This window comes from Glycine soja, chromosome 13 (assembly GCF_004193775.1).
Source record: "Glycine soja cultivar W05 chromosome 13, ASM419377v2, whole genome shotgun sequence".
Taxonomy (NCBI): Eukaryota; Viridiplantae; Streptophyta; class Magnoliopsida; order Fabales; family Fabaceae; genus Glycine; species Glycine soja.
This window is the reverse complement of record NC_041014.1, coordinates 21,461,785-21,487,818: the sequence shown is the minus strand read 5'-3', so window position 1 is coordinate 21,487,818 and position 26,034 is coordinate 21,461,785. Positions and strand designations below refer to the sequence as shown.

General features: G+C 32.3%; 3 protein-coding genes and 1 pseudogene across 10 annotated transcripts; 3 read left to right on the top strand and 1 right to left on the bottom strand.

Moving 5' to 3' along the window:
- Positions 1-7,093, top strand: LOC114382348 (subtilisin-like protease SBT2.5). 7 transcript variants are annotated; one of them, XM_028341698.1, is made up of 12 exons: positions 1-214; positions 404-441; positions 701-915; positions 1,459-1,603; positions 1,702-2,096; positions 2,345-2,440; positions 2,526-2,598; positions 2,883-3,168; positions 4,239-4,564; positions 4,806-5,073; positions 5,689-5,970; positions 6,319-6,725. In XM_028341698.1, the coding sequence occupies exons 3-12, from the start codon at positions 740-742 to the stop codon at positions 6,723-6,725; spliced, it is 2,454 nt and encodes an 817-aa protein (XP_028197499.1). In that variant the 5' UTR covers positions 1-214; positions 404-441; positions 701-739. The 7 variants fall into 7 exon arrangements, with proteins under 7 accessions (XP_028197499.1, XP_028197495.1, XP_028197497.1 ...); XM_028341694.1 differs by having other exon boundaries at positions 1-232; XM_028341696.1 differs by having other exon boundaries at positions 1-232; positions 363-441.
- Positions 7,094-8,417: 1,324 nt separating this feature from the next.
- Positions 8,418-13,704, top strand: LOC114380970 (oxysterol-binding protein-related protein 4C-like). 2 transcript variants are annotated; one of them, XM_028340128.1, is made up of 7 exons: positions 8,418-8,547; positions 10,024-10,205; positions 10,655-10,900; positions 11,154-11,250; positions 12,115-12,409; positions 12,561-12,663; positions 13,240-13,704. In XM_028340128.1, the coding sequence occupies exons 2-7, from the start codon at positions 10,041-10,043 to the stop codon at positions 13,492-13,494; spliced, it is 1,161 nt and encodes a 386-aa protein (XP_028195929.1). In that variant the 5' UTR covers positions 8,418-8,547; positions 10,024-10,040; the 3' UTR covers positions 13,495-13,704. The 2 variants fall into 2 exon arrangements, with proteins under 2 accessions (XP_028195929.1, XP_028195930.1); XM_028340129.1 differs by having other exon boundaries at positions 8,423-8,547; positions 10,029-10,205.
- A 124-nt stretch (positions 13,705-13,828) lies between these two features.
- Positions 13,829-18,609, top strand: LOC114381702 (annotated as a pseudogene).
- Positions 18,610-20,014: 1,405 nt separating this feature from the next.
- Positions 20,015-20,879, bottom strand: LOC114381783. The gene has a single exon (XM_028340997.1). It carries the CDS (start codon positions 20,788-20,790, stop codon positions 20,275-20,277), a length of 516 nt encoding a protein of 171 aa, XP_028196798.1. The 5' UTR covers positions 20,791-20,879; the 3' UTR covers positions 20,015-20,274.
- Between the last annotated feature and the right edge of the window lie 5,155 nt (positions 20,880-26,034).

Below are 26,034 nucleotides of genomic sequence, written 5' to 3'. Positions count from 1 at the left end.
CTTCCCTGCATCAAGATTCAAGATCAGCCATGATGCTCTTACTTCACTCCATTGACATTCAATTAAACAAATAAACCAAACCCTAACACTCTCACTCTTCACTTTCACTCACTTCTACCTTCTTCTTCTTCTGATTCCATGGCTTTCGGGTTCAACTGTGTCCGTTAGATCACTGATCATAGCAATGTGAATGAATGAGAAAGTGCATTAACGTGTATGTGAATCAAGTCAAGTACGTGTGCATACCGTGCCCATTTCGCTTTTCTCTTTGATACCATCTTCTGCCTTTTCCCCTCACAATGATTCTTTGCTTCCTCTTCTTCATTACTCCTTATTCTTATTCTTATTGTGTTTATTTTCAGCTTCACGTGCTTTTTTCTTTTTCTTTTTTCTCTGCTTCCAGTTAGTGTGACTGAGCAACTGCTGGCTACTTGGATCAGAGTGAGTGGACATTGGTAAAGTTTGTTGCTTTGAGCTCAAATTTCAAAAGGGTTGTTTCAGTTTTAGACATGGAACCGGCTTGTGTTTTTTATTCAGCATTTTTTGAGTTACCGTTTCATTGGTAAAGTTTGCTGCTTTGAGCTCAAATTTCAAAAGGGTTGTTTCAGTTTTAGACATGGAACCAGCATGTGTTTTTAATTCAGTAATTTTTGAGTTGCCGTTTTGTCTAACTGGTTGGCATTGACTGGACCTGACACAGATCTTGCAAGCTGTTGGAGTTGGGATTGGTTAGTCAAAAATGAGATTGTTGGAGTTTGGGTGTGTGTTGATTGTTCTATCTGCATTTCTGGGTTGTGGGGATGCCGAGGTTTACATAGTAACTGTTGAAGGTGAGCCTATCATAAGTTATACTGGAGGTATTGATGGGTTTGAAGCTACTGCTGTGGAATCCGATGAGGAGATTGATACCGCAAGGTATTTGCATTCATTTCTTTCAACTCTTATTACTACTACTTAGAGATGTTCCTTTGACTTGTTTCTTCCTTCAATAAGATATATTTCCTTTTGAGCCGTAGATTGGACTTGTTGCTAGGTGAGGTGAACATGTGAATAGATTTTTGAAGACTCTAATTTAATTTCTCCCTTAGTAAATTTAGTTTAGACCCGCTTAAGAAGTAGGAACGGAAAAGGTAATGGTTTGACTGTTCAACTATTGCTCATATGAAGTTATTCTTCGAAACCTGAATTATATGAAGTTATTCTTGTGTAGGCTAACTTGTGATTGTGAACAATTTCTTTACAGCTGGTGCCTTTTTTTTTCTCTTCGTTTTTAAGGATAATAATGCAATGATCACCACCCCACTCTGTTTTGAACACTAATTTTCATTTTACAAAAAAAAAAAATAATGATATTATTTGGCTGTTATTTTTTTTTCTCCTCTAGTATGTGATGAACCAAGAAATGGATATTGGCAAGTGTGGTTACTCACCTTTTATACTATTTTAAACTTCTTCCAGTGAATTGGTTTCTTCTTATGCTCGCCATCTTGAGAAAAAACATGACATGCTGCTGGGGTTGCTGTTTGAGGAAGGGACATACCAGAAACTCTATAGCTATCGACATCTTATTAATGGGTTTGCTGTTCATATTTCACCAGAACAGGTGAAGTCTTCTTTTATCCTTTTATTATTCTTTAACTAATATATTTTGAATTCATTTCCTCACTTTAATTTCCTTATGCTATCCCTTTATATTAGTAGGCAGAAACTCTAAGACATGCTCCTGGAGTGAAATCTGTTGAGAGGGACTGGAAAGTGAGGAGACTTACAACACATACCCCACAATTTTTAGGGCTTCCAACTGGGGTTTGGCCAACAGGAGGTGGCTTTGATCGGGCTGGAGAAGACATTGTGATTGGATTTGTGGACTCAGGGATCTATCCTCATCACCCAAGTTTTGCAGCTCATAATGCTGAGCCATATGGGCCAGTTCCAAAGTATAGAGGAAAATGTGAAGCTGATCCAGATACTAAAAGAAGTTACTGTAATGGGAAGATTGTTGGAGCACAACACTTTGCTCATGCTGCAATAGCTGCTGGGGCATTTAACCCTTCAATTGACTTTGCATCTCCTCTCGATGGGGATGGACATGGAAGGTTAGGCACAGCCAGTTTTTATTTATTAACTTCTTCCCTTGGAATTCTTCACATGTTCCCTTGTCTACAAGATTGAAGGAGATTATAACATGTCATTTCCTTCTTATGAGTGACATTAGTTCTTCATTCTTTGAAGCACTTGAAGTGGATAGTTTTAGCACTCGCTGCATCATTCTTAAAGACACATATCTTTTAATTTGATAACATTTTTTTAACAATCCTCTGTTTTCATGCATCATCTCTGGCAGTCATACAGCCTCTATTGCGGCTGGAAATAATGGAATTCCTGTGAGAATGCATGGCCACGAATTTGGGAGAGCGAGTGGGATGGCTCCTCGTGCTAGGTGAGGAATAATAACCCTTTGTTGTTTTAAAACTGGGAATTACAGTCCTTTCTGTTGCATTAGACATTTGGTGTATCCTTTTCAGGATTGCTGTGTACAAGGCACTCTATAGACTGTTTGGAGGGTTTGTTGCAGATGTAGTTGCTGCAATTGATCAGGTATACAAATATATTATATTTATTCATTGACTCGAGAATTCTTGAAATACTCCCCTACCTCTCACCCCCCACATACAACCACTCCAATTACTTGTTCTCTCACCTAGACAATATGTTTGCACTAGATTTTGCTTATGAATCGATATTATTGCAGCAGCACTTTTTCTTTTGCTGTAAATTTCAGCATTTAACATAAAATTCAACAAATTGTCACACAATCTCATTTTTTTACTTCTGGTATTCTATCTAAAATTTTCTAATTTACAAAATTTGGGTGTCTACAGGCTGTGTATGATGGAGTGGATATACTCAGCCTTTCAGTTGGACCCAACAGTCCTCCAGCAGCTACCAAGACTACGTTTTTGAACCCTTTTGATGCTACACTTCTTGGAGCCGTGAAAGCTGGTGTCTTTGTTGCACAGGCTGCAGGAAATGGTGGTCCTTTTCCTAAGACATTGGTTTCATATAGTCCATGGATAGCATCTGTAGCAGCTGCAATTGATGATCGTAGATATAAAAATCATTTGATCCTTGGAAATGGAAAAACCTTAGCTGGAATTGGGTTATCACGTGAGTTTTCCAACTTCTGACTATATTTCTTCAGATATATTGTTTTTTTTAATGGATTGGCATTGAGACTTGGGAGATATAATGTGGAATATTTTGGAAAAAAAATTCTTTGTAGTTTATGGGAACGTGAACACAAGTTTCCCCTTCCAAAATAGGTAAAGAAACAAAATGTAAACAAAAACACATTTTCAAGTAGAACATGTCTTTTTCCGATTACTGCTTCACTTAAACTTCGTTTTCTTGGGTACCACTAATAGAATAAAAAAAACAAGATCAAATTGTTATGTTGGGACTAAGGTATGACATATTCTTCCATATTTTCCTTTACTATAGTTGGAAAATGCATTTACTAGCTTTAATTGTGGCAAGTTAGAGTATTAGTCAGAATGAAAAAGTTTGGTATTCCTTCAATGAAGTTTGGTTTATTAAATATAGGTCAGATATGTTGATTTTGATTACTTATTAGCATTTAGCATTCAACTTTGGTGGTTCAATCCATTTTAGTGAGACAAGTTTCATCCCATAAGTAAAAACATCCGCAACATGTTCTGTTAATTGGTTTGCAAATTATTTTTTATTTTAAGCTGAAGATAATAAATAAAATATGTCACAGACTTAATAAATTGTACTGACATTGCCAAGTATTAGACTGCTTTTCAACATATTCTCTGGGGATTGAGGATTAATATGTACTTGTTTGGTAGAAGACAATGAGTACTTTCTGAGGATATAAAAAGTTATTGTTCATGATTTGATAAAATTACTGACTATCTGAAAATATTAAGCACTGACTACTTAATGCTATGAAATGTTGGCAGACTTGTATACGTATTGACTACCTTCACCAGTTATGTTTTGTTTTGTTCTATTGGGGTTTGGTAATGAATGGTATGTTGGTTGCTAATCAAAATTCATGTGTTCTTCCTCAAGCAATAAGGTCCCTTTTGTGTTTTGTATATTCAAGTTTACATGGCAAAGCAAATATATGGATGTTACTTAATTCCCCTTGTATACTTTGTATACTCACTATTCAGTCTGTGTTGCTAAAATATGCATAATGACTTGTACAGCTTCCACGCATTTAAACGAAACATACACATTGGTTGCCGCAAATGATGTGTTGCTAGATTCTTCAGTTATGAAGTATAGCCCCACGGATTGCCAGAGACCTGAACTTTTAAACAAGAACTTGATAAAGGGTAATATTCTTCTTTGTGGATATTCCTTCAACTTTGTTGTTGGCTCTGCATCAATCAAGAAAGTCTCAGAAACAGCAAAGGCCCTTGGTGCAGTTGGATTTGTTCTTTGTGTTGAAAACAATTCCCCAGGAACAAAATTTGATCCAGTCCCTGTTGGTCTTCCTGGGATTCTCATCACAGATGTCAGCAATTCTAAGGTAATCCGACACATCTGTACTGGTGTATATATGCAGAGGTAGATTGAGTTTGATGCTAAATCCATTTTCTCTTGGCCCTTAATTTATTCCACAGTCAAGTACTTGTGTCAGTTACCTCTGTTTTTATCTCTCCCTGTTCTACATTTCCATCAATCATTTTTTGTTTTGTTTTGTTTATGATCATAATAAAGTATGCACTATTTTTCATGTGATTTAATACTTTCAAATTGTTATTTTTCAGGAACTTATAGATTATTATAATATCACTACACCAAGAGACTGGACTGGGCGGGTAAAGAGTTTCGAAGGTAAAGGTAAAATCGGTGATGGTTTGATGCCTATTCTGCATAAATCTGCCCCACAGGTAGCATTATTCTCTGCTCGAGGGCCAAATATAAAGGACTTCAGCTTCCAAGAGGCAGATCTTCTCAAACCAGATATATTAGCTCCTGGTTCATTGATTTGGGCTGCTTGGTGTCCAAATGGAACTGATGAGCCAAATTATGTTGGTAAGTAATGGCTTGACTAAATTGTCTTTTTGTGGTTGTTACCTGAAAACTTTTACCTACAATTATGCATTTCAACCTTATTACCAGGGCTTAAGCTCATCTGGGTTGGTTTGGTGAGGTGTGGGGTCTGAGGTTCAATTCCAAAGTTCTCAAAAAAGAAAAAAAAAACCTTTGAACTTTAGAATTTGTTCATAGGAGCAAGCTGTTGGTTGGAGACATGCTGCATTGCTTCTTTGAACCAGATTTTTTTCTTTCTTTTGTTCATGTGAAGAATAAGAGAAACTTATCCATAACTGAGACAAGACAAGATAACCAACCAGACAAGAGACCTTCCTGGTAGAAAAAAAAGAGATCATGTACATTGTATTGTAAAACCTGTCAAACTAATATGCTCATTAGATACTTGTGTTTAAGGTTTCTCTTTGTTTTGAGCATACATGTAAATAAATTCAATTCCTAGTAATTGATGTTCTAAATAATGGCAAAATGTGTTTCGATCCACCATATTATTAAAAGAATAATTGCATGATTAAGGAGGGAGGGACAAAGGTAGAAGAAAAACTTACTGATATGTTATATAGTTGATTCATTTTAAGCAGTTTTTTGCTTGTGCAGGTGAGGGGTTTGCCATGATATCTGGAACTAGCATGGCTGCACCACATATAGCTGGAATTGCTGCTCTCATAAAGCAGAAGCATCCTCATTGGAGCCCTGCGGCCATTAAATCAGCTTTGATGACAACATCAACAACTCTAGACAGAGCAGGGAATCCTCTTCTAGCCCAGCAAACTTCTGAATCAGAAGCTATGAGGCTGGTCAAAGCTACTCCTTTTGATTATGGGAGTGGACATGTTGATCCAACAGCTGCATTGGACCCTGGGCTCATCTTCGATGCAGGTTTGATTTCTTCTTCTATAGTATAACTATTTTCTTTGTCTTGGCATGTTTAAATTCCCTATTTGGAAACATGTATTTTATTCTAGTTTAGAATCCCACTATAACTAGTGAACTTCTAGTTTTGGCTGGTTGGTTACCAGAAGTTCACTAGTAAGAATCTCTATAACATGAGTAGAAATGTAATTAAAATTAGTTGTTAAATATGTCTAACCAAAGCTGGAGACTTTCTTCTTCTTTCTGCATTTGTTTGATATTTACTCAAACAGTGTATGACAATCCCATTATTGGATCAGTGTAAAAAACCTTTACTCAGAATATTCTAATAAATTTGCTTCATCAATTTTGCAGGATACAAGGATTATGTAGGCTTCTTGTGCACAACACCCAGCATTGATGTTCATGAGATAAGGCACTACACTCATACACCATGTAACACCACCATGGGAAAACCATCAAATTTAAACACCCCATCAATCACAATTTCCTATCTTGTGAGAACTCAAGTTGTCACGCGCACTGTCACAAATGTTGCCGAGGAGGAAACCTATGTGATCACAGCCAGAATGGAACCTGCTGTTGCCATTGAAGTCAACCCTCCAGCAATGACTATCAAAGCGGGCGCATCGCGTCAGTTTTCGGTGTCACTTACAGTGCGCTCAGTGACAAGAAGGTATAGTTTTGGAGAGGTTTTGATGAAAGGGAGCAGAGGGCACAAGGTGAGGATTCCTGTTCTGGCCAATGGACACAGACGATAGATAGCTTAGTAAAGTTTGGTCGGCAAAGGGAAGGAAAGCAGTGCTGCTTGTAATATTCTTTGTAACTTGTGGGGAATAAGGTATGGTGCTACATTTATTCGTCTAAATATATATATGATGTTAAATTATGAATAGGTGTAAAGGTAAGCAGGTGTAAGGGGTCACTCCCAGTTTCTTCCACATATAAAGTTTTGCTTTGTTGGAATGCTTCATCACAAGTGTTAACCTGTACTGCCCCATTCCACAAAAGTCCCTTGCTTACTGCATGTGTAATACATGAAATAATTTGTATAACATAAGGTATCAATGGCACGGTGTAAATCCTATCAAAGCTATTGGCTAGTTAAATTCAATTGCTCTTATTTCAGTAGTCATAATTTGCAAGCTAATTACGGCTTTCTTTGAATCCAAGGAACTGGGTTTTCGGCCAAAGTATAAATTAACCTTTGTAAAACGATATGTTCCACAAAGAATATGATATACATGAAGGGTCGGTTTTATATGTTCCACAACCTAACCTTTATTTCCTTCCATTCTCCTGACTTCCAAAACTCTTCCTAGGCCGGTTTGATATATAATATCATTTCATGATGCGATAATATCACAAGCAAGCTAACGTTTACTAGTGGTACACGGCACTTGCTGATTGTAGTATGTATGTTACGTACGGGGTTCTTTTGTTAATTAGCTTGCTTAAAATAATAATTTGAGGTGGTTAAAACCTAGAATCTTTAAGACATTTAATGTGCTTAATAATTGACCTAAGAGTAGGTCGACCCATCCAATATTGCAAACCCAAGAAAATAATCTTATTATTAATTATAATAAAGTGAAAGTTTTTAAAAATAAACTATGAAATTATCACATTTTACAATTAGGTTTTTTGGCACTTGAAAGAATCCTTTCTTGGATGAGAGCGTATTGCTACACTTCTCTTAATTAAATTTTTTAGACACCTTTCTTAGTTGAGCTTGATAGTATTCACTTAATATACCAAATCTAATTGAACTACTATAAATTGTCCCTAATTAATAGTCCGTCTCAAAATAAAAATTATTCTAGATTGTTTTATGCATGCCAAGGAAAATTAAAATAAATGAAAGAAAATACTAGTATTAAGGAGAATCCCTAAGGGCACTCTTTAGGTAACTTAAAGTAAAAAAAAAAAAAATTGGAAAACGAAAAAATTATGACCATAATTTTTTTGCGTTCTGTTGTAATTTCTACATTAAATGTTTTATTCTTTTAATTTATTAGTCAGGATCTTCTTAATTAAAGTATCGGATTTGAGTATGGTGGATGAGAAAAATATAAATTAATCAATCGTCAATAAAATTAATAAATACTCTATACCAATATCATAATATCAAAACAAATATTAAATTTAAAAATTAAAGAAACATTTATTAGAAATATTGATGAAAAAGAATAATTAATGTTAAATTAAAAAAATTAAATAAACGCTTATTTTGGAATAAATTGGTACCCTTATTTTAAGACCGAGGTAGTACATGATTTGGCTGCATTTATTGTGATAGAATATTTATTCAATGTGTCTTCCAACTCCCAAGTTCCAAATCTGTGCAAACAGCCAAGTGCTATAGACTACTGGGACTGAAATAATTTATTCGAAAATGGGTAAAAAAATAATAGAAAAACGCAACCCGCGTAGATATAAATAAACCCTGAATTGTCCCAAGTCCATTACATTCTGTGGCGCAATGGCCCAAATGACACTGTTTTCTTATTCTCAACCCCAAAGTAGCAATAAATAGATGTCTCCAATTTTTTTCTTCTTGATCAAAAGTCGTAGAACTAGAAGGTACGTCCTTAATTTGTTTCTCAACTATTTTCATGTGTGTGTGTGTGCGCCCGATCCATTATATCGCAGTTGCAATAATAACATCTATTGTTTTCGATTCAAATAGGTTTTGATTCTTTATAAGTTTTCCTATGGCTGTTTTCCGGCGTCTTAAGTTAAGAGGGTGGTTTTAGTGTTGCTGACCGCCAAATGAGTGGTATTCCTACGAATGCACACTATATTGTTTGTATATAGACATGCTAATCAAACACGCAATATAATATTATATCCCTTGGTTGTCATGTCACGTGAAAACGTGAAAACGAAACGAGAAAAAAAAGGTTCGTATAATGTCCCACTACACAATAATACCTTAGAATATTGTTGATGCCAACTCTAGTTGAGATGTTGTGGTACTTGTACCTGTTTTTTTAATTGCTTTTCCTATTTTCTTTTCCTTTCTATTTTTAAATAAAAAAAACAACAGAGACTTTCCTTTTTATTATTTTTTTTAGATTTAAATACTTTTTTTAGTTCTTATAAAATTATTTTTTTATTTTTAGATCTTACAAATTATATTTATTTTATTTTTCGTATTTATAATATTTTAGATAACAATTATTTTCAATATTTAAAATGTTATTTAAAGCATTTTAAAGATTAAAAATAAAATAAACATAATTTATCGAATTAAAAAAATAATTTATAAGAATAAAAAATATTAAATTATAAGAATAAAAATATATTTAAACTTTTTTTTATCTCATATTTTTGCCCTCCTCGTTTTGCTCGTGATTCAAATAAAGTCAAAATTACGCTGTTGCCAGTGAGTTTCCCGGAAAAAACAACGTGTTTTTGAAAATGTTGTGTGCCTTCATACAAAAGTTCATTATCAGATTATTCATTTCTTTCATCAATTTTGTTAAATACCTAAGCATAAAACTTAATTAATTTCTATATACAATTAGTTCAAATTCAAATCACATTAATTCTAATAAAAAATAACCCGACGTACCATGTTTTTTTTCCCTTCATTTTTTTTATACTGCTTGGTGCCGAATTTCGTGAATTTGGGTGGTTTAATACCGCTTTTTTGGTGGAGAGAGGATTAATTTATAAAAGGATCAATTCTCTTTGTTTTTATAACACACTACTACTACACATATATAGACGATTAAATTGTGCAATTCAATTTTTATGAATATAACAAAAGAGGATATACAAATAAGTGAATATAAAGGAGCAGAATATAAACAAAATAATTTTACATATTAATTTTTTAAAGTAATTTAATATCTTGTTTAATTTTTAAAAATAAACAATAAATGTTACATTATGTTTTTCATTTTAATTTATTTATACATATATTTTTAATAATTGAAATATATTTTATTTTAATTTTATTTATACACACAAATGACACAATGCACGATAGACCTCCTGATTAATATAAATGTGACGGTAAAAAAATAATAGAATATGTTTCATTGTGGTTAGGTTAGGTTGAGGGCGATATGAAGGTAACCAAAGGGAAGGAAACTAAAATTGTTCTGACAAAACCCTTCCAATTGGAAGGTGAATCAGATTTAGAACCGTCTTATAGAGCTCCCAATCTCCTACATCGCTTGTTAAGTTTACTCAAGAACGTGCGGCCAGGATCAGATCTCACACACTTCCAAGTAAGTTATCTCTTTCACTCACTTTAGTCTTTTTTCCCTCCAACTTGGACCTAGCAAATTACTACACACTATTAGAACTTAGAAGCAAATTTCTTAAATAAAGCATACTAAAAGCAAATCTAAAATATGTATGTTATTGGTTTTTAAGTTTTAGCTAGTCCAACAGATTGTATTGTATAATTGTTCTTGAGTTTGTTCATATAAATTTTTCCATAAACACTTATTTATAGGTACACCAAGTACTGTCATTTATAACTTTGCAATATCAAAGATTGTGACAAAATTATGACTCCAACTACAATTTAAAAGCTTGAATATATATAAATGCAATAATGTATGTCTATATGGTCACTAAGCTAATGGTAACAGTCTAATAGGCATTGGGTATCATACCAATGATAACATATTTAGACAGATGATAAATTAAAGTATTTTTGTGTTGTATGCAGCTGCCAGCTGTGTTTAACTTCCCAAAATCTCAACTTCAATGCTATGGTGAATCAGTGTACTGCACATCTTCAAACTTGCTGAGCAAATGCAACAATGGGCAGAGTCCACTGGACAGGTTCACATCAGTAGTAGCATGGAGCATATCTACCACACGCCCCACGTCTTTTGGTGTTGCTCCTTATAATCCCACTCTTGGAGAGACCCACCATGTTTCCAAGGGCAATCTCAACGTCCTAGTTGAGCAGGTACTTTGCGCCTGTTTGGATTTTCGGTCCAAACCTCTGTTTCCCGGAAGCACCAATTGCCTTGCTATTGCGGTGAATGTGTATTAGACTTCGTGTCACTGCATGTTTACTGGCAAAGCAAACACACCTTAAATTGTTGCTTCTCAATTCATACACAACAACACTTTGGCCACATACGTTAGGCTAAAATTTGGACCCTCTCTTTGTTGAAGATTTTAGATTTAATAATACTCTCACCTTCTTGTGTCTGCAGGTATCAGTCAACCCTCCAGTATCTGCCCTCCATGCAACAGATGAGAAGGAAAACATTGAGATGATATGGTCCCAGCAACCTGTTCCAAAGTTTCGGGGTATCTTTCACTTTCTTTCTAGAATCATTAGGAACTCATAATTCAGAGAAAATATAATGTACCATTGCTATAAAGTTCTTCTCCAATTCCTAATTAATTAGCCAATAATTAAAATCTTTCTCAGCAATGAACTTCCTCATGTTCAAGGTCAAAAAAGTTGTGGAAGCTTTCAGTTTGCATCAGTTAATTTATCTGGTTCTATGATAGTCACGAGATATCAACAAAGAATTAAGGGACATATTTTTCATATTATGCATTTGCTTGCCTACAAATCAGATTGCAAAGTGAAACCTGGTAGCTTTTACTTATAACACATATAGCTTGGTGTAAAAGTAGTTTTTTTTTTAAATTATTTTTTTTTTAAAAGATTAGGTGAGTTCGATCTTAGGGTCTCATCAGGTAGAGCTGGCCTCACAGGATACTTAATTGCAGATTATTTATTAACTAGTTCCTCACATTGATAGTAGGATTCAAACTCATATCCTTGTGAAATATGAATCCTATTTTTACCAACTAAATCAATCTTCATTAGCTTGGTCTAAAAGTAGTTTCACCATCCATTCTATTAAGTGCTGCATTTCATAAAAGTATTACAATTTTACAATCTGCCCCTAGATGGTTAAATTGGGTGTGGAAACTTAACATGTTGTTCCTTTGTCCTTATGCCATGATTGATTCCATGCAAAACATTGCTTATAAATAATTAAACTGGCTTTATCACAATTTAGCATGATTGTCTTGGAGTCTTATATTCATCTCCAGTAATTTTGAACAAGTTTTTTAATTAACCTGTCTCAAGTCAAATTTCAAGTTCTAAATAGCTATGTTCGGCAAATTCATGAATATTGCAACCTAAATATGCAGGTACATCTATTGAAGCTCAAGTGCATGGTAAACGTCAGCTGAAGCTCCTAAATCATGGAGAAACATATGAAATGAATTGTCCTCACCTTTCAATTAGAATTCTTCCGGTTCCTGGGATTGATTGGGTTGGCAATGTTAATATAAGGTGCCCAGAGACAGGTCTGGTAGCTGAAATATCATACAGATCAAGCCATTCTTTTCTAGGATTTGGGGGAAGTCGTAAATTTATCAAAGGGAAAATCCTTGACTCATCATTATTCAAAGTTCTCTATGAAGTTGATGGTCATTGGGATAAGTACGTATAATCCCTCCCAGCTGTATTTATTTTTCTTTGCCATGAAGAGTAAATTTATAATAAATAAAAAATTAATATAAAATCTGCAAGAATGTTATGCTACATTATGATTATTATAGTGACACATTGCTTATCAAATTAAATTATGCAGGACAGTTAAAGTGAAGGATACAAATAGTGGAGAAGTGAGAGTGATATATGATGCAAAAGAAGTTATTTCAGGGCTCAAAACTCCTATTATCAAGGATGCGGAGGTAATTAACTTCTGTTCTGTCTCCATCTGCTTGTGATACTTAGTTACATTTATCAACCAATCTTCTTTAATTGTGTCTTCTTTATTTTTTGTATCTGATTTCTTTTTTTATAAAAGTGAGGTGAAATATAAAATTATTTATTATTAAACTTTTTAGAATTACTAAAAATTCAAGAAATTAATTAAATTACATAAAACATTAAATATATCGTGACATTACTGAATTCGTTGCATATAATGCTCTTAACATAATAACATATAGCATCACTCAGTTCATAAAATAACTTGTAACAACTTTTTAATATTCTCTGGTTGGAGATATTATTACTCTAGACTTTAGAGAAGTCGGGTTCCTTATCAAACATGTACTATATATGGATAAAACTTCAGGCTAGCCAGGCAGGCAGATGCAGATGTACATTGATAGTGTCTATCATTATTTAAAGATTTTGATATGCATGTTTTGAGTATCTAAATATTAACATGGGCTATATAGTTTATTTCAAGATTTAATTTGCTTTAAAATTTAGATGGGTTGTTATCAATTTTTTATTTTTTTTTTGGTAATTGTTATCAGAGTGTGTGGCCAACCGAATCAGCCCTTGTTTGGAGTGAGTTGAGCCAAGCCATTATGAACAAAGATTGGGAAAGAGCAAGAGAAGCAAAACAAGATGTGGAAGAAAGACAGAGGAAGGTGTTGAGAGACAGAGCCATGAAAGGAGAAACTTGGTTTCCTAAGAATTTTAGGGTGTCCTACGGTAAAGACACGTGGGAATGGGACTGTTCACCAACTCATAAATGGGTCCCTGAGGCCCCCATCATAGCTCAATAATTTATTGTTATGTACTATGTACTATGTACTATGATGTCTTTAAATACAGCCAAAACACAGTTAGGCTGTTCAAAAATTGAAACGCACTTATTTCTGGTTGGACACCAAAGGGATTGGGAGATTCATTGTTGTACTCATGAAATTCATTTAATCCTAAGTTTGTTATTATTTTAAATTTTTAATATATAGTGAGATAGTTTGATGAATAAATCTAACAGTATAATTAGTACTGCCAAGAAAGGAAAATGGGCTTGCTTTGCCGATTCTTATTCTTGAATTGCTACAATCTTAGTTTAGGGCATGTTGATGTTAAACGTGCTTGCTTTGTCTATCCATGGGAAACGTGAACATAAATGGAAACGTTCTAATTTTACTTAATTTTCTTTAAGAACATTAAAATCAATTAGTATCACTTGTATCACAAATGTATATAAATCATATATTATTTTGCAAGTTCAAATAAATACCTTGTATCACAAAACGCACGGATTAATTTGTGTGAGGTTATTTTTTCTTAACTAAACATTGAGTGAGTTTGAGTTTTAAGTATATAATTAAATTAACTTTTAAAAGAAGTGACCTAGTCCTTCCAAAAGACACAATGTAGCTTTTTATATTCTTCAAACACTGCACATATATGCTTTTTGAAAATCATTATGCATTTCATAGGACAAATAGATAATTGATCACACGCTAAATCTCAATCCACTCAGTGTCCATACTCGATAGAATTGACTTCCAGCATGACTTCTCACGCTAAATGTATTACTTCAATTCTTTAACATCTTTTAGTCCTTTGTTTGATGTATCAAAACTATAAAAAAAATAAAATAAAATAAAACCTATAAATTTACTAACTTTAAAAAAGTTAAATTTTTATCCTTTGAAGTAAAAAAAACACTAAAAAGGAAAAAATTAGATAAATTATTTTATAATTTAAATTTACAATGGATAACAATTATCATATCTTAAGTTATGGTAACACTAATTCAATATTCAAGGGCAGACAAATATTAGCCAGTAGTTCTTACCTAGGAATTTAGATGCTTCATGTTAGTTGTTGGTCTTACTCTTCTCTTGATTAAATAGTTTACTTGGTGTATGTACGAATTAATTACGATGATATATATGCGGGCTGAAATATTTGGTTGGTCTTACACACTTTTCGATCTGTTATGTTTTATTAGATTATGCTTTATATATATACGTCTAATCACTCTCACTTGTATTTGGTTTATCTTTTCTTTCTAACGTAGAAAGGAACGTGTCATGTCCGCTGCGCAATATTTCTTACAACTGTCACATCAATTAGTTTGTTTCCTTTTTAGAGAACTTGCCCAGTTGCCCTTTCAACTTCAGCTTCTCTCTATTTACTCTTTCCTTCAGCAATGTCACTAAAATTCAAGAGCTAGCTGAAGCACATATTGACTGAAATATAATTTGTATACATATTTCCTAACTAGATATATGTGTTCTTGTTTATTTCCTTGCATGTATGACTAGTTTTATATCTGAATCAATGTGAGAAATTAATCATCACCAAAGTGAGTAGCTCATAAATGTTTACGATGATATTCTCATGTGAATGATTTAATAACGATTTTAACATAATACCTGTCTGTGGGGGAGGGGGAGAGGGAGGGCTGGGGAAAATGTTTTAATATAAGATTGGTGTAGAGCACATTGATACACGTCTTCGTATAATATTTGACTATATCCTCCCCTATAAGTCCACATTTGAATGAAAAGGATTTCCTCCCATAAGAACAAAGTTTGCATATGGTCTGAAATTAAGAGGAGTTTGGCACTAATTTTAGATTTTTATTTTGATTTATAATAATTAATATATATAAAAGGTCGGCCCCCACATTTTAAACTGAAATTTCAAGATATTAATTAAGTTTATGGATCTTTAACCCTTATAGTTTTCTCAGAAATTATATATCATTGTAAATTTCATCAACAAACTTGATTTTAAGTTTAACATATTCCTAATTAAGCCAATGTCATATATAGAATATACTTCTGATTGTGAAATATAGTAAAGTCTTTTTTGGATGTTTTCCTGTAGGACACAAAAATTGTGTTCTCAAATCCATTAACACTTGAAGGCCAATCAGATTCCAATGAGTAATATGAAGCTTCAAATATTCTACAACATATATTAAGTCTCTTTAAGAATATGCGGCAAGGATCTGATCTCTCATGCTTCAAGGCAAGTTAAATAGAAATTAAATGATTTTGTTGAGAAAATTTTAGGATAAGATCGTGGTCCCCCAGTTAAAAGATATGGAAAGCTTGTGTTTTCTAAAATTAAAGAATAATTTATATATATCCATTTCAATGAAAAAATTAAGTACAAGTTTAAATCTGTAATTTATCATAAATGAACTTATTCCAATTGATACTCTTTGAAGCTTAGAAATTGAAATGATGATATTAAATGAAAATAAAAAAACATTTAATAAGTAAATAAGATACTTTCATCTTTATTTTTTTAAAAAAAATTCCTCGTATTTATTTTAATTAATTCCTTAATTTGTGAATACTTAAACAAAGTTGTTTGATTAATGATCATATTAGAATTATTCTAGGTTTTAGTTCACCTAGAATGTGGGATTCATCTTAAAAAGCAAAGTGAGAAGCCATGGTTTTAAATTAAAAAAAATGAATGATTAAGATTTAAGCAATTATATAATTTATTAATTATATATGTCTACGTATTTAATCACAAATTCAACTGATTAAAATAAGGATTTGATCGTGAAAAATATACTTTAAAAGATAAAATAATAGAAAAACAATTATTGAGATTATATGTGAGCTCCTCACTTTACAAAGTCAAATCCCTAAAATAAAAGCTAAGTAATTGGGTTATTTTAATAGAACCATTGGATAGGATAAAATGCTGCTCATTCCTATTGGGACTACCACTTTTACTATTGACACTATTCATGTGGGTGCCTCATTGTGTTATCCGGAAATTGTCCCTTAGGCAAAAACACGACAGAATCGCTATTTCATTATGTTATTTCGTTATGTTATAGGGAGTGAAAAAGAAAACAGTTTATGTTATACACTTGTATAATAAAATTGTATTTTCATTGTTATTTTTTTATTTTTAACAATACAATGAAATCATGATTTCGTTATTATTTTTTTTTCACCTCTAAGAATACATTAGTCATGATTCCGTTATACAAGTATATAAAGGAAGGGAAGAGAATGAGAGGAAGTGGGAGAAAGAGACATTTGAGAGGAAGGGAAAAGGGTGGGGTGAGAAGAATGGGGAAAAGGGAAGAGGGAAGAGGAAAGGGGTGGGGGGTGGGAAGAAGGACACTTTGATCTATTCCCACTACAAAATTTGGTAACCACAATAGGAGTTCCCTAAAATATTTGTTCTTAAAACATTTTGGGTCCCTTACGTTCCTTAGCTAACAGTGGCCATGGCTTTGTTAGGCCCATATTTTTCATAACAATCCATAATCCAACGAAAATGATATTTGCTTGTTAAATCTGTATTATTCCACAGCTACCACCTGTGTTCAATATGCCAAAGTCACAACTACAGTGCTACGCAGAATCAGTATATTGCACATCATCAGACTTGTTAAACAACCTCAACAGTGGAAAGACACCACTAGATAGACTTTTATTAGTTGTTGCATGGAGCATTTCTACCATACGCCCTCTAAATAAGGTTTGGAGTTGCTCCCTACAATCCCACACTTGGTGAGACTCACCATGTTTCCAAAGGAAACCTTAATGTCTTACTCGAAAACGTACTAATTAAGTAACAATGTACTGTAACATCTCACTTTGGCCTCAAAATTCATAATTAAATACTTTATCGTATTATGGCCTTGTGTTGTGGCCATAAATCTGCACACCCTTTTCTGTTTTTTCAAAGATAATTGTAATTATTGTATTATAGGATTTGCATGCATGCTTCGTTTGCAGGTTTCACACCACCCTCCGGTATCTGCCCTTCATGCCACCGATGACAAGGAAAACATAGAAATGACATGGTGCCACTCTCCGGTTTCAAAGTTCACTGGTAAAATTCTTCAGCACATATATATGTTGTGTCATAATATAAAATTCAATTTCTCTTTTATATTTGATATAGAGCTAGTATCAATTGACACCATGAGTCTAACATGTTTCCATTCTTATTTTTGCCTAAGTTGATGATTTGGAACATGGATGTTCTAAATTCTAATGTTTCTGTTACTTAAAACTAATTGTAGTTAAAAAATTTACTTATGCTTAACCAAACCAAATAAGCAGGTACTTCAGTAGAGACTAAGGTGCATGGCAAACGGCAGTTGAAGCTCCACAATCATGGAGAGACTTATGAAATGGATTCTCCTAATCTGGTTATCAGAATTCTTCCAATCTCTGGGACTGATTGGGTTGGCAATGTCAGCATCCGGTGCCTAGAAACAGGCCTTGTGGCAGAATTAAACTACATAGGCCAATCTTTCTTTGGATTCAGGGCAGATCGAAGACTGATTAAAGGGAAAATCTTTGACTCATGGTTTATGAAGATTCTATATAGACTTGAAGGTCATTGGGATAGGTATCTCTCTTTGAAGTTTTATTAATTACTTATTTGTCATCTGAAAGCATAATTTTGGCTTTTTGATATTTTTTTCTTATTAAAAAACAGTGCTTTTCAATTGTTTACTTATACTATTTTCGCGATGTGATCCTAATCCTTCAAAATACTAAGTACTGTAGCAGTGAAGAATGCCACTAATACAGAAGAAGCAAGAGTGATATATAATGCAAAATAAGTTCTTTCTGGACTTCAAGCTCCTATTGTCAAGGATCCAGAGGTAATAAGCATATATGCCCCTCTATTTTTCCACTAAGTATGGTCTTTCTTTTTGTCTTCCTTTGTGAAGTCAAGTATCAAAACTCAAAAGGAAGTATACAACACTCTTTCCATAACTAAGACCTTCATTAACAAAGCTAATTTTAAAGAAATATGCTTTTGTCAATTTCTCTTGCTGAAATTGTGAATGTCTTCTCAGTTTGATATGAGATTTTGTTGTGCATTATATCAGAGTGTGTGGCCAACAGAAACAGCCCTTGTTTGGGGTGAATTGAGCCAAGCCATTTTGAGCAAAGACTGGGAAAAAGCAAGAGAAACAAAGAAAAGTGTGGAGGAAAGACAGAGGGAGGTCTTGAGAGAAAGAGAGTCAAGGGGGAAAAATTGGGTTCCAAAACACTTGGTGTCTTATAGCAAAGAAGAGGGTTGGGAATGTTCACCAATTCATAAGTCAGTCCCAAACGCTCCAATTGCCACCTTGTAATATGCCAACTGTATCTGTATGTTTCAAACTGTTACCACTATTTCTGTGTTTTTAAAACAATGTGATACTACGGTTGAAGTCATCAATAGCTAGACTGATCTGCTTGTTACAATTAAAGAGCAATAAGTCAGCCACGTCTTATGAGTCATGAGCAGGAAAAGGAATCATCTAAGTTGTTTCCAACAAAGGAATATATATTCATGATAAAATAGAAGCACTTGCCAATGAAAATGAAATACAACTTTGGTTACCCAACTTTCTTCTAATCTGTTTGCTCTTTAAATATCCATGATAAGGTATACTATTCCAACTAGAGTTAAGTATATGAATTTTGAGTTTGTCTAACCCGTTTAAACCTGATTTATATTGATCTACAATTTTAATGAACCGGACTAGGCCAATCTACAGCAAAAAATGAGCTCTATTTTCTTGGTTTAGATCTATGTTGCGTAGCTTATAGTAAAACTTAAATGAATTGGATCCCATACCAAGAATAATAAAATTGAATATATAAATAAATTACAAAACAAATAACTAACGAATAGTCCCACCGACACACTAAATATTACTTAGTACAGAAGGTATCATAAATTAAATGTTTTAACTCTTAAATACAAATTTTAAACATACACATAAATATAATATATAAAGTACTTAATAGAAAACAATAACAAATGTAATATAGAGATATAAATAGACAGATAGATCGATCTGCATACTAACCAGCCTAATCCACATACGAAACCTACTAAAGTTATGAATTCGGCAAACAAGTTTTAAAATGCCTCCAATTAAATAGATTACATGTTTCTGGACCCCACAACCTGCACAGATTGTTGGTTAAACATACCGCCTTATGGTGGAACATATAATATAGAGAGAGAATTAACCAAACATTGCAAGATAACATATCTGTCGTAATCCAATAGATATTATAGTTCAGTTTGCAACATATACTAAATTTGTGGGTTAGAATTAGTATCTAATTCTCACAAAATACATTGAGAAGAAACAAAGAGTTTTAAGTCATGTGACTAGATTCAGAACCGAGGATTAATCTGATAACCAATTCGAAGAGTCGAAGCTTATGAGGATACATCGAGTCTCACAAGAAAACCAAAGAATCTAATTAGGATGGTTAAAAAAACTATTTAAAAAAAAAAAAAACTATCTCTTGTGTATCTTAAATGAGATTTAGATTTGAAATCTATAATATCCAGTGCTTAATAATTATTAGTTACTAATAATTATTCAGAGACATTCGTAAGTACAGCTTTGGAGAATCAGATACAAAAATTCTCAAATACATATTATGCAAGTCTAATTCTACTGATCATAACATGAAAGGTTCAGCAAACTGAAACAATTGTCTCAATTTTTTCTTAATAATCAATACACCACCTTACATGTAACATGTCTTAGTCCTATCTGGTTGCCTAAATCCAATTTCTTCCAGACATCAACAACTTTCTTGCAAATCCGGTTCAGTTCTCTTATGGAATGGCTTCTCTGTTATGGTGTCCAAGATAGGTTTCCAAGGTTGCACTTTAGAAGGGCTTTTTCCTCCAATATTCATCATACCAACACCATATTGCTCTGCCACCCCAACTCTACCAGGACTCCTGGAGGGTGAATTCCAAAATGTTTGGGTTTGGCTTGACAAAGGACCTGATTTTGCTATTGCGGTGAGTCTCTTTGCAAGGCCAGCCAGGTCCACCGGGGAAACATCGGCATGTAGTACCGAGTATGGTAGCATGAAATACACTTGACCAGGTTGGAGGTGGGTGTCTCCATTCATTGATGTTGAGCAAGGGGAAAGAAGCTGAGTGGAAGTGCAAACAAAGTGTTTTTGGGGGTATCCAATTACTTGCCTCACTGAAATTGGTTGATCAAAATCCTCTACATAACCATTGAGATGAACCACACGGATATTCTTCAACGTGGAGGATGAGTTACAAGAAAAACAAGCCCCCATCTCTCTCTATGTTAATTTCTCTCTTGATGTAGATGCTAAATGAATGAAAAAGGTAATGAACACCGATGCCTATGGTCTTGTATTTATTAGTATAAATATGAAACAGTATAAACAAATGGGGTTTGACTTCGATGATTTAATCGATAAATGGATAAGTGCACGCTTATTAATTGAGCCTTTAGGAAATGAAATTGATGGGTTACATAAGCCATGGTTTTTCTGACCAAGTTGTTTTTATTTGTATTAATCAACTTGCAGCATCATTGTCACAAAAGGAAAAAGCCCTCACATGCAGCCAACGATGTATTAATTCTACGATGATAAATAATAGAGTTTAAATAAAATCAGAAAGCTAATTTCATTGCTTTCAAATTAGAAAGTTTCTAACCTAACCGTGAGAAATATGAAACCCATTGCCCTACAATTAATTAGTTTAGTTTCTTTGGCGTGCCGTTCAACTTTCTTAAGCTGATGGAAGCAGCTTTGAAGCGTTGAAACAATTCAAGTCAAACCAATCTTATTAATGCATGAAGAGACAAGCCAAATAATAACGAGACTCTGCCACTTGCCTTATGAAAGAAAGAACTTGCAAGTGGCAACTCTATTCACTGTATCTTTATTTTCAAATGTTATGATAAAATTCTTTTAAATTAAGCTTGTCTCTAAAGTTCCAATAATGCTCTTTTATGTTAAACCTGTCTCTAAATCAACTGCAACATCACAGGTATTCTTCATGATAACTACTCTGTTAGAATCAAATACAATCACTGTAAATCGCAGAAATCTCTTTCTAAGTATTCGTAATTACATCTTTAAGATATGCACTCAAAATTATTAAAAACCCTTATTTAGAATGTATTATTAATTAAGAGAGTCTAACTCAATTGGTTGAAAAATATACATGAGTTATTGTAATTGTCTAATAGTATCTTGATTTTCAGTGATAAAAAAAAGAACATATTATTATCTTAATTTATTGAAAGTTAAAGATAAATGTCCTCAGTGTACTTTGGCAATATCTTTCTTTTCAATTAATGTGTTTGTGGTTGTGGCCCGTGGCACAGGCAAGGTCGGCAACTGTGTATTGAGTTGACTTACTCTTAAATCTACATACATGTTAAGTTAATAGAAGCTTGACGGTGAAGATGAATTAATAATGGAAAAGGCAAAGTTGTTAGTTATTTTTCTTGAAGAATTCTCAAACCTCAAAAATGTTATTTCTTGTCTGTTATTTTTCTTGTTGAACTCTCAAACCTCAAACATGTTATTTTCGTTTTGTGACAAAGGAAGTGTCGTTTTCAATGTCAACCCAAGATGTACGCCACCGTTTTATTCTATAATCTATACCATTATTATTGCTCCTCATAGCCCGGCGGCTCTATCTCCTTCTATAAAAACCAGGGGTCATTGTCACCTGTCGTATTGCGCTAACTTACTCTTATTTCAAATTAATTTTCACATATTTTATTTTCATAAAGAATTTAGATTATACTTTTTTGTTTAAAAAAGTATATTTTTTATTATTAATCTTGAATTAATAATAAAAAATTTCTATTTAATAGATAATATTTTGCATAGAGAAGTATTGTTAAGAGAATGAAATCAGATAATTTTCATTAATATGAAACAGTGAATAAATACATGATCTCTCTATCATCTTTCCATGATTATTGAAGATAAAATATAAGAATCACAAATAAAAAAAAAAGAAAAAATATACAGGAATTTGAATCAATTATAATTTAAATTCAAATCATATATAATCTCTATAATTAATGGATTCTAACGCCTCATTTATACATGGATGTCACAGATTCCCAACTTGTCAAGAGAATTACTAAGGGCCTTTTTAAACTTACACACCAAAGAAATATTTGAGTACTTTGGTATACCGAGAGGAGGATCCATATAAACTTCTTCCATTAAATCTTCATGTAAAAAAACATTTTTCACATCGAATTGAAGAAGTGGTCAATCTTGATTTTATGCTAGTGATAATAACACTCTCACTGTATTGAGTGTAAAGGTTTCTTGGTAATCAAACCCAAAGGATTGAGAGTAACCCTTGCAACTGGTGCAAAGGTTTATATGTTGTCGGAAAAGCGTAAAAGGCTCGTTGGAAGATGGGTGACGAGCAGACAGGTCCACCTGGTCAGTGGGTCACCGGAAAAGTGACGACAGTCGATGATGACCAGACAACTTTCTAGTAAAGGAGAAAAGGGTCGTCGCAAAGCGAAAGTAAGTCGCCAGAATAAATGTGACGACCATAAAGGTCCCCCAGAAAGCGGAAACATAGGAAAGAAGTTTGCCAGAAAAAGGTGTGGTGAGTATAAAGATCCACCAGAGACAGCAGGTCCCCCGATGGGCTGTCCCCTGTGAGGGACGGTTTTCTTTACTCCCTTGACCTGGCTCTGCTACCATGTTAAGAACATGAAATCTGATAATTTTCATTGATATGAAACAGTGAATAAATACATGATTCTCTCTATCATCTTTTCATGATTATCGAGGATAAAATATCAAAACAGAATCACAAATAAAAAAGGAGAAAATATATAGGAATTTTGATCAATTACAATTTAAATTCAAATCATATATAATTCATTCAATTAATACATTCTAACAAGTATTATATTGTCTAGTTTTAAATTTAATTATATGCAATGTTAAGATTAATAACAAATCGGATTAACTTAATTGTATTTAATATATTATCTAGTTTTAATAGAGATGAGTAGATATTAATTTAAATAAATAATTCTATCAAAATTTTAAGTTGAATAAGGATAAATATAAAGTGACCTCACAAACACCCCTAGAGTAGATTGATGATCTTCATCAATCTCTCTTGCTTGCTTCATTAAGGAAGTATATTGGATTGAAATTTTTTAATATTTTTTAAAAAAAAATTGTGATAACTAAAAATGGGGAAGTAATTTATTCTTATACAATGCTTAGGTTATTTTAAAATTTTAATTTGAAATATAGTTTTTTAATTTAACGATTGAGGTAAATTATATTCTGGTTTTCATATAAAAAAAGTCATCTTCATAAGATACATCTTATATATGGGAGTGATTCTAGTGAGGACACTTGTTTTTTTAAAAAAAATATATGAGAACAACTAATAAATTATCACATCAAAATTAAGAATTATAAATCATTGAGATTAAAATACTACCATTAATTCTTCTTATAAGAAACAATTTATAGTGTAAAATATCCTCTAACTTGTTTCTTATAAAAAGAATCAGAGAAAGTACATAAGAATTCAAATTAAAACCTCATGTAAATATCAAATTTCTAAAAGATTATCAAACAAAAATAAAATATATAAAATATATCAATTATCACATCATAAAATATATTAGTTATCATGTCACTTTTCTTTAATATTATTATTAATTCATCATATTATCATTATGATCACCGCCACAATAATAAAGATGATGACAATAATAATCATAAGATTTTAAAGTCAATAAATTGTTATTGGATCATTATTTAATGTTATTACTTCACATAAAAAATTAAAATTAAAAAAACTTTAAAGATTTTAAATCAAAGCCCCCTATTTTTATATAAAAAAAGGTCGTTTGGGTCAAAATAATATTACAAAATGAAACATAAGTGTTGGTTTTGGCAAAAACAAAAATGCTGTTTTCATTCTGCCAGCTGCCGCATGACTAAATTAAGGTCCAATACAAACTGATTTTCAAACTCAGAAAATTTTAAATAACGAACTTGCTTGACAAAAAAAATGGAAGTTTATGATAACGTAATAATATTTTTATCATTGTTTGACAGTAATGATATTTTTATCATTGTTTGACAATAGTGATCATTTATATCATTGTTGAACTATATCATTGTTTTAAGGATAAAATATTTTGAATGCATTTTATAATATTAAATTGAGTCATTTTTATTAAAAAGGAATTTTTTAATAGTTCTGATGAGGAAGAGAGAGGCAATCTGAATATCAGGCCCAAAAAGCCTAAACCTTAAAGCCTAACACACATTTTATTAAAATGTATTTTAAAACAAGAACCCAGTTTAGGCTTGGCGTGGACCAGCCTCATGAAGAGCAAAGGGCTCAGCCCTACACCAGATCAAAAAAACAGAAACCAAAAATAAATAAATAAATAAAATAAGACAATAGAATAGTAAAATGATAAAAAGTGAAGAGGTTCAATTGTAACCCCAAGGTGCAGCTCGCTAATTTTTTTAATGGAAAGATATGATCATAGTGAAAAGTCATTAACTAATCCTCAAAATATAGAAAGATCATCAAAAAGAATTTTATCTCTTCTATTATTAAAGTATTTTTTATACACACTGCAAACTCATGCCCCTTTTGTTGACTATGCTAATTTCTCCCATGTTACCTTGCTTTTTATTATTCTCTCATTTATTTTTAATTTTTTTTTCTGTTTTTATTTTTTTTCCAATCACTTATTCGATCAAAGGTCGAAAACATGATCCATATTATGGTACAAGCTCAATTAATTAAACTGGAATAACGGAAGAAATTGGAGGCATTCAACTAATAACTCAATTATGTTATAAAATAATTAATATTGTTATATCTAACACTAAATTTTTTAATATATATTTAATGCACGTGTAAATTTAGAGAATAAATTTTATAATAATTAATTTTGATCTAATAATTAATTTTTTTACATATATGAATTGTAAATAAAAATAATAAGTTTATTAATATAAATCTACTAATATATTTTTCGATCTTATTATAATTAATTTTAATATAATAATTTATTTTTTATATATATAAATTTTAAATAAAAATGATAGATTTCATAAAAATTCATATATATAAACAAATTAATTATTAGATCAAAATTAATTGTCATAAAATTTATTTTCTAAATTTACATACATATTAAATATACATTATAAATTTTAATATTATATATAATAATGTTAATTATTTTATAATAAAATTAACTTATTAATTTAGTTGATTAAAATATCGTATTAATAACACGAAAGTCACATGTTACATTTCTCTATATGGGTGTGCATAGCAACAGCCCGGTGTTATTCAGCTCTAAAGGCTAGAAATAAGCCCAACCTTTCCTCCTTTCTGAATTCGTTTTCATTGTTTGTTTAGTTGTTGTCACTTGTCATTGTTTTAATTTTTTAAAGAATCAGAATTAGGCCAATAGCCCAAAATATTCTTTTGTATTCAGTTTCTGTAAAAAAAATTGGGTTGGGCTC